At 42.8% G+C, this 16,886-nt stretch overlaps 1 protein-coding gene across 1 annotated transcript in view; it reads right to left on the reverse strand.

The window, feature by feature from the left end:
• LOC128689813 (chondroitin sulfate proteoglycan 4) overlaps positions 1 to 16,886 on the reverse strand; it is a 375,987-nt gene that overhangs the window by 99,560 nt on the left and 259,541 nt on the right. Inside the window, exons 8-9 of the mRNA XM_053778303.2 lie at positions 7,757 to 8,015; positions 5,854 to 5,943 (exon numbers count right to left, since the gene is read on the reverse strand). Of these exons, the coding sequence (XP_053634278.1) occupies positions 5,854 to 5,943; positions 7,757 to 8,015 (349 nt within the window). The remainder of the gene's footprint in view (positions 1 to 5,853; positions 5,944 to 7,756; positions 8,016 to 16,886) is intronic.

Raw genomic sequence — 16,886 nt, forward strand, 5'->3', positions numbered from 1 at the left:
TATGGCTGGTAGTGAGTGTGTATGGCTGGTAGTGTGTATGGCTGGTAGTGAGTGCTTATGGCTGGTAGTGAGTGTGTATGGCTGGTAGTGTGTATGGCCGGTAGTGAGTGTTTATGGCTGGTAGTGAGTGTGTATGGCTGCTAGTGAGTGTGTATGGCTGGTAGTGTGTATGGCTGGTAGTGAGTGTGTATGGCTAGTAGTGAGTGTATATTGCTGGTAGTGATTGTGTATGGTTGGTAGTGAGTGTGTATGGCTGGTAGTGAGTGTGTATGGCTGGTAGTGAGTGTGTATGGCTGGTAGTGAGTGTGTATGGCTGGTAGTGAGTGTGTATGGCTGGTAATGAGTGTGTATGGCTGGTAGTGTGTATGGCTGGTAGTGAGTATGTATGGCTGGTAGTGAGTGTGTATGGCTGGTAGTGAGTGTGTATGGCTGGTAATGAGTGTGTATGGCTGGTAGTGAGTGTGTATGGCTGGTAATGAGTGTGTATGGCTGGTAATGAGTGTGTATGGCTGGTAGTGAGTGTGTATGGCTGGTAGTGAGTGTGTATGGCTGGTAGTGAGTGTGTATGGCTGGTAATGAGTGTGTATGGCTGGTAGTGTGTATGGCTGGTAGTGAGTATGTATGGCTGGTAGTGAGTGTGTATGGCTGGTAGTGAGTGTGTATGGCTGGTAATGAGTGTGTATGGCTGGTAATGAGTGTGTATGGCTGGTAGTGAGTGTGTATGGCTGGTAGTGTGTATGGCTGGTAGTGAGTATGTATGGCTGGTAGTGAGTGTGTATGGCTGGTAGTGAGAGTGTATGGCTGGTAATGAGTGTGTATGGCTGGTAATGAGTGTGTATGGCTGGTAGTGAGTGTGTATGGCTGGTAGTGTGTATGGCTGGTAGTGAGTATGTATGGCTGGTAGTGAGTATGTATGGCTGGTAGTGAGTGTGTATGACTACAGCTCAATGGGTTTGGCTGGTATCAAAAGTATTTGGTTGGTGATAATTATGTATTGCTGACAGTAAATGTGAATAGTTTGAAGTGAATGTATATGAATGTATATGTATATGTATTTCACCCAACTTATGTATTTCACTGCAATTACCTGTATAAATCACTAGATGATTGTATATGAAAACAGTATGCAATACCGAGGAGTTAAAGAGTATTTGACAAATCAATAACAGTACTCAAGAAATCGTAATGACACGATTGCAAATAAACCATACCCCCGGCCGGGATTGAACCCGCGGTCATAGAGTCTCTAGAGACTCTATGACCGCGGGTTCAATCCCGGCCGGGGGTATGGTCAATAACAGTATTTCGGGAGAATCATACACTTGTGCAAGATTTGTCACTCTTTACTGAGGACATGTTCCGCCAGGCAGTGAATTCTTCAGTCTATTGCAGAGAAGAACAGTTGAAGCTTGACTCAACACATCGATTCGTATCTGAGCGACTGATTTCCTGAAACTACTCCTCGTCTTCCACGGTTCTTCTCTGTGCTGGACTGAAGAAATCACTGGCAAAATGTTTCCTGAATGAAGATTCCCAAATGCTACACAAGAGCGTCTCTCAAGATGTCGGATCTCTAAGCCACTTACATCAACTAAAGTATGTTTGTTGTTTGATGCAATAAAGTCAACCTACTGAGTATGTCTTACTCATCCAGGTTGTATATTAGATATTCGTAAAGTTAACCTACTGTTGCACGTATGTCTTACTCATCCAGGTTGTATATTAGATATTCGTAAAGTTAACCTACTGTTGCAAGTATGTCTTACTCATCCAGGTTGTATATTAGATATTCGTAAAGTTAACCTACTGTTGCACGTATGTCTTACTCATCCAGGTTGTATATTAGATATTCGTAAAGTTAACCTACTATTGCAAGTATGTCTTACTCATCCAGGTTGTATATTAGATATTCGTAAAGTTAACCTACTGTTGCAAGTATGTCTTACTCATCCAGGTTGTATATTAGATATTCGTAAAGTTAACCTACTGTTGCAAGTATGTCTTACTCATCCAGGTTGTATATTAGATATTCGTAAAGTTAACCTACTATTGCAAGTAAGTCTTACTCATCCAGGTTGTATATTAGATATTCGTGAAGTCAACCTACTGTTGCACGTATGTCTTACTCATCCAGGTTGTATATTAGATATTCGTAAAGTTAACCTACTATTGCAAGTATGTCTTACTCATCCAGGTTGTATATTAGATATTCGTAAAGTCAACCTACTGTTGCACGTATGTCTTACTCATCCAGGTTGTATACTAGATATTCGTGAAGTCAACCTACTGTTGCACGTATGTCTTACTCATCCAGGTTGTATATTAGATATTCGTAAAGTTAACCTACTGTTGCAAGTATGTCTTACTCATCCAGGTTGTATATTAGATATTCGTAAAGTTAACCTACTGTTGCAAGTATGTCTTACTCATCCAGGTTGTATATTAGATATTCGTAAAGTTAACCTACTGTTGCAAGTATGTCTTACTCATCCAGGTTGTATATTAGATATTCGTAAAGTTAACCTACTGTTGCAAGTATGTCTTACTCATCCAGGTTGTATATTAGATATTCGTAAAGTTAACCTACTGTTGCACGTATGTCTTACTCATCCAGGTTGTATATTTGATATTCGTGAAGTTAACCTACTGCTGAAAGTATGTCTTACTCATCCAGGTTGTATAATAGATATTCGACATTCGATATTAGATATTCGTAAAGTTAACCTACTGTTGCAAGTATGTCTTACTCATCCAGGTTGTATATTAGATATTCGTAAAGTTAACCTACTATTGCAAGTATGTCTTACTCATCCAGGTTGTATATTAGATATTCGTGAAGTCAACCTACTGTTGCACGTATGTCTTACTCATCCAGGTTGTATATTAGATATTCGTAAAGTTAACCTACTATTGCAAGTATGTCTTACTCATCCAGGTTGTATATTAGATATTCGTAAAGTCAACCTACTGTTGCACGTATGTCTTACTCATCCAGGTTGTATACTAGATATTCGTGAACTCAACCTACTGTTGCACGTATGTCTTACTCATCCAGGTTGTATATTAGATATTCGTAAAGTTAACCTACTGTTGCAAGTATGTCTTACTCATCCAGGTTGTATATTAGATATTCGTAAAGTTAACCTACTGTTGCAAGTATGTCTTACTCATCCAGATTGTATATTAGATATTCGTAAAGTTAACCTACTGTTGCACGTATATCTTACTCATCGAGGTTGTATATTAGATATTCGTGAAGTTAACCTACTGTTGCAAGTATGTCTTATTCATCCAGGTTGTATATTAGATATTCGTAAAGTTAACCTACTGTTGCACGTATGTCTTACTCATCCAGGTTGTATATTAGATATTCGTAAAGTTAACCTACTGTTGCACGTATGTCTTACTCATCCAGGTTGTATATTAGATATTCGTAAAGTTAACCTACTGTTGCAAGTATGTCTTACTCATCCAGGTTGTATATTAGATATTCGTGAAGTTAACCTACTGTTGCAAGTATGTCTTACTCATCCAGGTTGTATATTAGATATTCGTAAAGTTAACCTACTGTTGCACGTATATCTTACTCATCGAGGTTGTATATTAGATATTCGTGAAGTTAACCTACTGTTGCAAGTATGTCTTATTCATCCAGGTTGTATATTAGATATTCGTAAAGTTAACCTACTGTTGCACGTATGTCTTACTCATCCAGGTTGTATATTAGATATTCGTGAAGTTAACCTACTGTTGCAAGTATGTCTTACTCATCCAGGTTGTATATTAGATATTCGTAAAGTTAACCTACTGTTGCACGTATGTCTTACTCATCCAGGTTGTATATTAGATATTCGTGAAGTTAACCTACTGTTGCAAGTATGTCTTACTCATCCAAGTTGTATATTAGATATTCGTAAAGTTAACCTACTGTTGCACGTATGTCTTACTCATCCAGGTTGTATATTAGATATTCGTGAAGTTAACCTACTGTTGCACGTATGTCTTACTCATCCAGGTTGTATATTAGATATTCGTGAAGTTAACCTACTGTTGCAAGTATGTCTTACTCATCCAGGTTGTATATTAGATATTCGTAAAGTTAACCTGCTGTTGCAAGTATGTCTCACTCATCCAAGTTGTATATTAGAAATTCGTAAAATTAATGGGCACATAGAATTTACATTTTATCAGAGGTAAAATGTTTGTACAGAAAATTAATAGTCGCATTAAACTAAATATTTTTTATATGAAATATAAGTTGATGGTAAACCACATGTAAAAAATATCGACAGTTTTTAGTATCCCAGAGAGATAACTTCATGATTATGCCCGATTCTTTCTTCTTCCTCCAACTTTTCGATATTATTTCGCCCATAAATCGTAAACGCCTCATACAATCGGTTTCAGATGTTCAACAGTTTTGTACGAAAACCGAAACCAAATTCTAGGAACAATTGGCATGTTCACGTTCCCTATTACCAGAGTTACTGAACCAATTCCCAGCATCCTGGATGACTGCGATGACTTCCATAATCCTCAGTGTCGAAGCTTCAAACGTTCAAGAAAAACGTGCAAAATATTTAAAATAACAAAAAAAAAAAAAAAAAAAGGCACAATACCGTGACTGGGACAATACACAAATAACCCGCACATAGAAGACAGGAGCTTACCACGACGTTTCGGTCCGACTTGGACCATTTACAAAGTCACACTAACGAGAAGGAGAGCAGGATATATATACCCAACCTGCTCTCCTTCTCATTAGTGTGACTTTGTAAATGGTCTAAATCGGACCGAAACGTCGTCGTAAGCTCCTCTCTTCTACGTGCGGGTTATTTGTGTATGCGCAAAATATTCATGGACGGCGAAGAGTGAAATTCAAAAATGTAGGAACAAATCTGACTGTTTTGTCTGTTAAAAACGTAAATGTTATTACCGTTAAATCACCATAATTTTCAGTTGACCTCTTTTAAACGACTTTAATATTGAACTACAGATGCATCTTATGGCCAGGTTACAGCCTCTTAAGTTTCGTTTGCATGAAGGAAAATTTGATCTGAAAAAAAGTAAAAAAAAAAAAAAAACTTGGAGTCATTAGAATGATTCATCTAATTGGCTTCAAATTTCCATCACTTGTGTGGTCTTCTGAACACAAGGGCCAACGTATATGTGATCCAATTTACCAGTTTCACTGAAATAAATAGTGGTAAATACGCTAAACACGAGAGGATCGTAAAGCACTGCTGTGAGGGGAAGTGTTCGTGGAGGAATGTGGAGAGGCGACGACACAGTGAAGTGTACAAGTGTGTAAGAGCAGAGGTTAGAGTACGGTGTCTTAAAATATAATACATACTCGTGTATATATGTTGTGCCGAATAGGTAAACCGGGTCAGTTTGCAAGAACTAATTTAAAATTATGTCCTTTCTAAAATTTTCTCTTATACGTTTAAAGATATAGTCTTTTCATTTATGTTTATGTAAAACTTAATAATTTTGTACCAAAAGAACCTTAGAAAACTTACCTAAAATTATTATAACCAGCGCAATTTAATTTAGCCTAACCCAACTAAATATATTTTAGACATGTTTACAATAATTTAATAATAAACAAACACAATGAAATTTATTTATTTTCATTAGGTTCAGAATGATATTTGCGAAATTACTGCATACACGATTTTTCGCTTCCCTTATTCGGCAAAAAGAGCATTGATATTTAGGCCAAAATCGTAAGTTTTACCTAATCGGCAATATATATATATATATATATATATATATATATATATATATATATATATATATATATATATATGTATATATATTCACAGTACACATAGCCAGGTGCTTACTCACCTTCTCGTAGTCAAGTACCAGGTTGAGATTACGGGAGGTAACGAGTGCCTGGCCTCCCTCTGACACTTCCAGAGGTGTCAAACTCAGTACCTGAAGAATCATAAACACTAAAAGAGAACCAAAATCGGTAGAGAATGATCAAACAACGTTAAAGATGGGACAAGTACTGAACAACAATTAACTGACAGAAGAGTATGGGACAAAATATTAATGTAACAGTGTACTGATGGAGCACTGAGGATCAGTATGCTAATGAAACACTGTTAACAATGTATTTAGGGAGTGAGGATCAGCGTATTTATGGAGGAGTAAGGAACCATATATAGGTGGAGAGAAAGGAACAATGGATTATCGTGGCATGAACAGCAATGGAAAGAGGTAGAAAGCACAGAGGGAGGGAGGTAGGAACAATGACGGAGGGAGGTAGGAAGAACAGGAAAGATATGCATGAACAATGAAAGAGGGACGTAGGGACAAACAGGAACGTAGAACAGCGGAGGTGGGCGGTAGAAGCAATGGAAGAGGGAGATGGAAACTATAGAAGGAGGGTAGTAGGAGCGACATAGATATAAACAAGAAAGAAGGGTAGTAAGTACAACAGAGGGGGATAAGTAGTTCTGAAATTTTGTAAGTTGTTTGATCTGGCAGATCACTTAGCACTCTTACCAATATAAAATTATATACAACACACACCAAGCTAGAATAACTATTTTAAGTTAATTATCTCGCTAATTGGTTTATGTTGAACGACTCCTCTAAAAGCTCCCAGAGATCCCTATAGGCACCAAAGTAATTATTAATACCATTATGTAAGTGAAAATGCCTAAGCTGAGGGCAAGTTCAGATGTGTTCCACAGTCAGCTGCCTGCCACGAGCAACACAAAGAAGATCGGGAACACTTGCACACAGGGGGAAGAAATCAAATCACACGTAAAATAAAATAAAAAAAAATCCTGTTCAAAGATGGCCAAGCATCCATGTCCTGCCAAACTCTGTTTAACTTCTTGTCTGTACAGTCTTTTGGGCAAGCCACTTTCCGAAGACATAATCTATTAATCTGGACTTCTAAATCACTTAGGCAGAAGTCTGGTACAGAGCGAGATTACAGTACCAGCCTTCGCCTCTTTATATGCCTGCTCAGGGCCAGGGACACCAAGTCACAAACACAACTCCACATCCTTGTGCAAAGCTTGAAGAGAAACAATGGAGGAGGGAGGTAACAATAATAGAGGAGGAAGGTTGGAATGACGTAGAGATGAGGAAGGAATAACGAAGAAGGAATAATGACTGAGGGAAGGAGGAACAATTGAGGAGGGATATCCGAATAATGGAGGAAGGAGGTACAAGTAATGGAGGAGGAAAGTATGAATAATGTATCAGAGTAGTACGGATAATGAAGGTGGGACGTAAGAAAAATGGAGAAAAATGTAAGAAGGAAATTCGGGCAAACACAGAAAAATACTGAACTGGAAAGGGGAGAGAATTGCCGTACGAGATAATAAACAATGGCGAAGCTGTTAATGCAAATTTTCAATGTATGTTGCGTAAGAAATAAAAAAAAAGAAGGTAATGTAGCACTTGTTGTCAAGTTAATCAATTTTCAAGGAAATGACTCACGAAATCGTAATGACACGATTGCAAACAAACCATACCCCGGCCGGGATTGAACCCGCGGTCATAGAGTCTCAAAACGCGACGGGCTGGAGTTTTGAGACTCTGACCGCGGGTTCAATCCCGGCCGGGGTATGGTTTTTTTTCAAGGAAAAGTTTTGTTTATACAATTATTAAGGACTTTAATGGTGTGCATTACAAGCAGGAAAGATTATCCAGGGGTGGTAAATGATAACCAAGAGAGAGTTATAAGGTAGAGCACAGAGAAAATACAGAGGTAGTGTGGTCACACCTCGAGATCATAGGGCAGCGTCGTCTTGGTGAAGACCTTGTATGCTGTGGTAAAGTTCTGGCGTACACATAATGCCAGCTCACATTCACATTTGAAGCCGTCAGTGCCTTCCTGAATACACCGGCTGCCGTCCACACAAGGGTTCTTGAGGCACGGGTACGCCCACTGGCACTCTGCCTTGATGCCTTGGGTGACCTGAGCGTCCCTGATGCTCAAACTCCTCTCTCCTACGCTGAGATTCTGGATACATCCCTCCAGGCTGACGGGAAAGGGAAAGTGTGATGAAGTCTCAAGTAATTACACCAAAACACCACCATCACCATATATACATATCCACGCTCCACAATGCCTTACTAATGAAGAAGAAGAGCAGAAAAGTATTGGCATAACTTGATGTTCTATCAATACAGCTTAATTAACCATACCTAGCCTATCTCCACTTATACTTAACTATAATAGCGTATATAACAAAAACAGGCACAATACCGTGACTGGAACGATACACAAATAACTCGCGGGTTATTTGTGTATAACAGCGAATCCTTACACAAAGCGTATCCATACACAAAGCATATCCTTACACACACAAGCAGTAACACTGGCTCCTGATACAAGCATCAACAGTGAGTCCTGACACAAAGAGTAACACTGGCTCCTGACACAAGCATCAACAGTGAGTCCTGACACAAACAGTAACACTGGCTCCTGACACAAACAGTAACACTGGCTCCTGACACAAGCATCAACAGTGAGTCCTGACACAAACAGTAACACTGGCTCCTGACACAAACAGTAACACTGGCTCCTGACACAAGCATCAACAGTGAGTCCTGACACAAACAGTAACACTGGCTCCTGACACAAACAGTAGCACTGGCTCCTGACACAAGCATCAACAGTGAGTCCTGACACAAACAGTAACACTGGCTCCTGACACAAACAGTAACACTGGGTCCTGACACAAAGAGTAGCACTGGCTCCTGACACAAGCATCAACAGTGAGTCCTGACACAAACAGTAACACTGGGTCCTGACACAAACAGTAGCACTGGCTCCTGACACAAGCATCAACAGTGAGTCCTGACACAAACAGTAACACTGGGTCCTGACACAAACAGTAACACTGGCTCCTGACACAAGCATCAACAGTGAGTCCTGACACGAAGAGTAACACTGGGTCCTGACACAAACAGTAACAATGGCTCTTTATATTTATTTATTTATTTATTTATTTATTTATTTATTTATTTGAACATGATAGAGAGAAGTACAAAGGAATACAGTTATTAAAGTGTAACATGCCAAAGCCCCTTGTATGCAGAGCATTATGGGCAGGCTTAAAATTAACTTAAGATTACTGACTCACGAAATCGTAATGACACGATTGCAAACAAACCATACCCGGGATTGAACCCGCGGTCAGAGAGTCTCAAAACTCCAGACCGTCGCGTTAGCCACTAGACCAGCTAGCCACAATAAGATTCATCCAACTAGGTATATTTCTACACCATAGACTCTCTGACCACGGGTTCAATCCCGGCCGGGGTATGGTTGGTTTAACTTAAGATTAACTAAGCAATGATATATTCAGTGGTAAAAACATTATTGTAAACAGATAACAATTTAGCACAAATGAGTATTACAAAGACAGGTCATATGGTCATTTACTGTGTTGCTGAACATTCAATAGAATGGAGTATTCTGTTAGGTAATGTAATTAAAAAATAACAAAGTTTGATTGGGTCACAGATTAGACATTTATGAGATACAATAATGAGAAACATTTATGAGATACAATTTATGAGATACAATTATTCAGTATTTGTTTAGTTGTGGGTGAGTAAGTGATTTTTGAGAAGAGACTTGAATTTATAAACAGTGTTTCTTTTATACTCACAGGTAATGAATTCCAGATTTTAGGGCCTTTTATGTGCATTGAGTTTTTGCATAGCGTGAGATGGACACGAGGAACATCAAAGAGTGATCTGTGTCTTGTGTTATGGTCATGTGTTCTGTTGAGGTTGGCAAGATGTTTGAGGGGAGGGTTAACATCAGAGTTAAGTGTTCTATGTAGTATGTAGTAGGCGCAGTAAAAAGTATGGATGTTTTGTATGGTGAGTAGGTTTAGAGTTTTGAATATTGGTGGAGTATTCTGCCTGTAGTGGGAATTTGTTATCATTCTGACTGCAGCCTTTTGTTGGGTAATTAATGGTCTGGGATGGTTTATTGTTGTTGAGCCCCATGCACAAATTCCATAGGTGAGATAGGGGTAAATAAGCGAGTGATATAGAGCCAGGAGGGCTGACTGTGGAACATAGTACCGTATCTTCGATAGTATGCCTACGGTCTTGGAAATTTTTTTGAAAATTTGTTGTATGTGTGTTTGAAATTTGAGTCTATTATCAAGGTGGATTCCTAAGAATTTTCCCTCTGTGCGTTTTGTGATAGGTGATCCGTTTATCATTATGTTAAGAGAGACATCTGTAGCTCTGTTACCAAACTGAATGAAGTAGGTTTTGTCAATGCTTAGAGTAAGTTTGTTATACAAGCATCAACAGTGAGTCCTGACACAAACAGTAACACTGGCTCCTGGCTAACGCTGGTGGCTAACGCTCTCGCTTCACACGGCGAGGGCCTGGGTTCGATTCCCAGCCAGAGTAGAAACATTGGACGTGTTTCTTTCCACCTGTTGTCTATGTTCCCCATCAGTAAAATGGGTACCTGGGTGTTATTCGACTGGTGTGGGTCGCATTCTGGGACACTGACTTAATTTGCCCGAAATGCGGAGCATAACAAGGGAGTTTCTATACAGTAGTATGTGATTGTTGTCAGCTAGGACTGTATACCTTGTACATGTACTTGTAGTAAATAAAGATATTATTATTATTATTATTATTATTATTATTATTATTATTATTGTTACAAGCAGTAACACTGGCTCCTGACACAAGCATCAACAGTGAGCCCTGACACAAACAGTAACACTGGGTCCTGACACAAACAGTAACACTGGCTCCTGACACAAGCATCAACAGTGAGTCCTGACACAAGCAGTAATACTGGCTCCTGACACAAGCATCAACAGTGAGTCCTGACACAAACAGTAACACTGGGTCCTGACACAAACAGTAACACTGGCTCCTGACACGAACAGTAACACTGGCTCCTGACACAAACAGTAACACTTGCTCCTGACACGAACAGTACCACTGGGTTGTAGATAAATGGTTCCGAGAACCGACAAGTTGATAAATTAGATACATATGCAACACTTGGATGTCCTTATTGAGGAAACGTTTCGCCACACAGTGGCTTCATCAGTCCAATACAAAGGAGAATGGTGAAGATCAGGAGGAGCTTGAGGTAATCAGTCCTTCAGCCTTGAGTCAATGTAATCAGACCATCAGTCTTGAAAAGAATTCAGCATATGCGCAAGGAAGTAGCTTATATACTGTAGGCAGGAGAGGTGCAGCAATCGTACGTGGTATCACATTCAAATCCAAATGTGGAAGTAGGTCATACGCACAGGTTAGGCAAGTGAAGAATTCCTTATATTAAGATCCCAAGATGTTGCTGTATTCTTTTCAAGACTGATGGACTGATTATATCGACTCAAGGCTGAGGGACTAATTACCTCAAACTCCTCCTGTTCTTCAGCATTCTCCTTTGTATTGGACTGATGAAGTCACTGTGTGGCGAATCGTTTCCTCAATAATGATACCCAAGTATTGCACATGTGCCTAATTTATCAGCAACACTCGGTCCTGACACAAGTAGTAACAATAGGTCCTGACACAAACAATAACACTGGGTCCTGACACAAACAATAACACTGGGTCCTGACACAAACAATAACACTGGGTCCTGACACAAACAGTAACACTGGGTCCTGACACAAACAATAACACTGGGTCCTGACACAAACAATAACACTGGGTCCTGACACAAACAGTAACACTGGGTCCTGACACAAACAGTAACACTGGGTCATGACACAAACAATAACACTGGGTCCTGACACAAACAATAACACTGGGTCCTGACACAAGCAGTAACACTGGGTCCTGAAACAAGCAATAACTAAATTAACAAAAGCTTGACGAAGACTACGGAGGTAAAGTTTAGTTGTGAGGGGAAGAGTGGTGGTTAAAGGGAGAACTAACTACATTACCATACTACACCACCAACATAACACACGCGCTAGATTTAATGAAATCAAAGGGAAAAGGAGGGAGAACTTTAATGAAGCTGAAACAAGATTTACGATATAAACAAACTTCTCACCATGTAAACTTTGAATCTGACAGCAGACCAAGACAGACAGCAGCCCAGGACAGACAACAGCAGCCCAGGACAGACAACAGCAGTCCAGTACAGACAACAGCAGTCCAGGACATACAACAGCAGTCCAGGACAGACAACAGCAGCCCAGTACAGACAACAGCAGTCCAGGACATACAACAGCAGTCCAGGACAGACAACAGCAGCCCAGTACAGACAACAGCAGTCCAGGACATACAACAGCAGCCCAGGACAGACAACAGCAGCCCAGGACAGACAACAGCAGCCCAGGACAGACAACAGCAGCCCAGGACAGACAACAGCAGCCCAGTACAGACAACAGCAGTCCAGGACATACTACAGCAGTCCAGGACAGACAACAGCAGCCCAGGACAGACAACAGCAGTCCAGGACATACAACAGCAGTCCAGGACAGACACCAGCAGTCCAGAACAGACAACAGCAACCCAGGACAGACAACAGAAGCCAAGGACAAATAATAGCAACCCAGGGCAGACAACAGCAGCCCAGAACAGACAACAGCAGCGTAGGACAGACAACAGCAGCCCAGGACAGACAACAGCAGCCCAGGACAGACAACAGCAGCCCAGGACAGACAACAGCAACCCAGGACAGACAACAGCAGTCCAGGACATACAACAGCAGTCCAGGACAGACAACAGCAGCCCAGGACAGACAACAGCAGTCCAGGACATACAACAGCAGCCCAGGACAGACAACAGCAGCCCAGGACAGACAACAGCAGCCCAGTACAGACAACAGCAGTCCAGGACATACAACAGCAGTGAAGGACACACAACAGCAGCCCAGGACAGACAACAGCAGTCCAGGACATACAACAGCAGTCCAGGACAGACACCAGCAGTCCAGAACAGACAACAGCAACCCAGGACAGACAACAGAAGCCAAGGACAAATAATAGCAACCCAGGGCAGACAACAGCAGCCCAGAACAGACAACAGCAGTGCAGGACAGACAACAGCAGCCCAGGACAGACAACAGCAGCCCAGGACAGACAACAGCAGCCCAGGACAGACAACAGCAGCCCAGGACAGACAACAGCAGCCCAGGACAGACAACAGCAACCCAGGACAGACAACAGCAGCCCGGGGCAGACAACAGCAGCCCAGGACAGACAACAGCAGCCCAAGACAGACAACAGCAGCCCAGGACAGACAACAGTAGCCAAAGACAGACAACAGCAGCCCAGGATAGATAATAGCAGCCCAGGATAGATAATAGAAGCCCAGGATAGACAACAGCAGCCCAGGACATACAATAGAAGCCCAAGATAGAAAACAGCAGCCCAGGATAGACAACAGCAGCCCAGGATAGACAACAGCAGCCCAGGATAGACAACAGCAGCCTATGATAGACAACAGCAACCTAGAACATACAACAGCAACCCGGGATAGACAACAGCAGCCCAGGATAGACAACAGCAGCCCAGGACAGACAACAGCAACCCAGGATAGACAACAGCAGCCCAGGATATACAACAGCAGCCCAGGACAGACAGCAGCCCAGGATAGACAACAGCAACCTAGGACAGACAACAGCAGCCCAGGACAGACAACAGCAGCCCAGGATAGACAACAACAGCCAAGGATAGAAACAGCAGCCCAGTACAGACAACAGCAGCCCAGAATATACAACAGCAGCCCAGGACAGACAACAGCAGCCCAGAACAGACAACAGCACCCCAGGACAGACAACAGCAGCCCAGGACAGACAACAGCAGCCCTGGACAGACAACAGCAGCCCTGGATGGATAGACAACAGCAGTCTTGGACAGACACCAGCAGGACAGGAGAGACAACAGCAACCCAGGATAGACAGCAGCAGCCCAGAACAGACAACAACACCCCAGGACAGACAACAGCAGCCCAGGACAGACAACAGCAGCCCTGGACAGACAACAGCAGCCCTGGATAGACAACAGCAGTCTTGGACAGACAACAGCAGCCCTGGACAGACAACAGCAGCCCAGGACAGACAACAGCAGCCTATGATAGACAGCAGCAGCCCAGGACAGACAACAGCAGCCATGGACAGACAACAGCAGCCCTGGATAGACAATAGCAGCCCTGGACAGACAACAGCAGCCCTGGATAGACAGCAGCAGCCCAGGACAGACAACAGCAGATCAGGACAGACAACAGCAGCCTAGGACAGACAATATCAGCCCAGGATAGACAGCAGCAACCCAGAACAGACAATAGCAGCCATTTACAGACAACAGCAGCCCAGGACAGACAACAGCAGCACTGGACAGACAACAGCAGCACAGGACAGACAACAGCAGCCTAGGACAGACAACAGCACCCCAGGATAGACAGCAGCAGCCCAGAACAGACAACAGCAGACCAGGACAGACAACAGCAGCCTAGGACAAACAATAGCAGCCCAGGAGAGATAGCAGCAACCCAGAACAGACAATAGCAGCCAATTACAGACAACAGCAGCCCAGGACAGACAACAGCAGCCCTGGACAGACAACAGCAGCCCAGGACAGATAACAGCAGCCTAGGACAGACAACAGCAGCCCATAATAGACAGCAGCAGCCCAGGACAGACAACAGCAGCCAAGGACAGACAACAGCAGCCCAGGACAGACAACAGCAGCCAAGAACAGACTACAACAGCCTAGGACAGACAACAGCAGCCCAGGATAGACAGCAGCAGCCCAGCACAGACAACAGCAGCCCAGGACAGACAACAGCAGTCCAGGACAGACAACAGCAGCACAGGATAGACAGCAACAGCCCAGGACAGACAACAGCAGCCAATTACAGACAACAGCAGCAAAGGACACAACAGCAGCCCAGGATAGACAGCAGCAGCCCAGGACAGACAACAGAAGCCCAGGACAGACAACAGCAGCTCAGGACAGACAACAGTAGCCAATTACAGATAAGAGCAGCAAAGGACACAAAAGCAGCCCAGGACAGACAGCAGCAGCCCAGGACAGACAAGAGCAGCCCAGGATAGACAGCAGCAGCCCAGGACAGACAACAGCAGCCAAGAACAGACTCAGCAACCCATGACAGACAGCAGCAGCCCAGGATAGACAGCAGCAGCCCAGAATAAACAGCAGCAGCCCAGGACAGACAACAGCAGCCCAGAACAGACAACAGCAGCCCAGGACAGACAGCAGCTGCGCAGGATAGACAGCAGCAGCCCAGGATAGACAGCAGCAGCCCAAGACAGACAACAGCAGCCCAGGACAGACAGCAGCAACCCAGGACACACAACAGCAACCAGGACAGACAACAGCAGCCCAGGACAGACAACAGCAGCCCAGGACAGACAACAGCAGCCCAGGACAGACAACAGCAGTCCAGGACAGACAGCAGCAGCCCAGGACAGACAACAGCAGCCCAGGACAGACAGCAGCAACCCAGGACAAACAACAGCAGCCCAGGACAGACAACAGCAACCCAGGACAAACAACAGCAACCCAGGACAGACAACAGCAGCCCAGGACAGACAACAGCAGCCCAGGACAGAAAACGGCAGCCCAGGACAGACAACAGCAGCCCAGGACAGACAACAGCAGCCCAGGACAGACAACAGCAGCCCTGGACAGACAACAGCAGCCCAGGACAGACAACAGCAGCCCTGGACAGACAACATCATCCAATGATAGACAACATCATCCCATGATAGACAACATCATCCCATAATAGACAACATCATCCCATGATAGACAACATCATCCCATGATAGACAACATCATCCCATGATAGACAACATCATCCCATAATAGACAACATCATCCCATGATAGACAACATCATCCCATGATAGACAACATTATCCCATGATAGACAACATCATCCCATGATAGACAACATCATCCCATGATAGACAACATCATCCCATGATAGACAACATCATCCAATGATAGACAACATCATCCCATGATAGACAACATCATCCCATGATAGACAACATCATCCAATGATAGACAACATCATCCCATGATAGACAACATCATCCCATGATAGACAACATCATCCCATGATAGACAACATCATCCCATGATAGACAACATCATCCCATGATAGACAACATCATCCCATGATAGACAACATCATCCAATGATAGACAACATCATCCCATGATAGACAACATCATCCCATGATAGACAACATCATCCCATGATAGACAACATCATCCCATGATAGACAACATCATGCCATGATAGACAACATCATCCCATGATAGACAACATCATCCCATGATAGACAACATCATCCCATGATAGACAACATCATCCCATGATAGACAACATCATCCCATGATAGACAACATCATCCCATGATAGACAACATCATCCCATTATAGACAACATCATCCCATGATAGACAACATCATCCCATGATAGACAACATCATCCCATGATAGACAACATCATCCCATGATAGACAACATCATCCCATGATAGACAACATCATCCCATGATAGACAACATCATCCCATGATAGACAACATCATCCCATGATAGACAACATCATCCCATGATAGACAACATCATCCCATGATAGACAACATCATCCCATGATAGACAACATCATCCCATGATAGACAACATCATCCCATGATAGACAACATCATCCAATGATAGACAACATCATCCAATGATAGACAACATCATCCCATGATAGACAACATCTTCCCATGATAGACAACATCATCCCATGATAGACAACATCATCCCATGATAGACAACATCATCCCATGATAGACAACATCATCCCATGATAGACAACATCATCCCATGATAGACAACATCATCCCATGATAGACAACATCATCCCATGATA

This window comes from Cherax quadricarinatus, chromosome 22, assembly GCF_038502225.1.
Source record: "Cherax quadricarinatus isolate ZL_2023a chromosome 22, ASM3850222v1, whole genome shotgun sequence".
In the NCBI taxonomy this organism is placed as follows: domain Eukaryota; kingdom Metazoa; phylum Arthropoda; class Malacostraca; order Decapoda; family Parastacidae; genus Cherax; species Cherax quadricarinatus.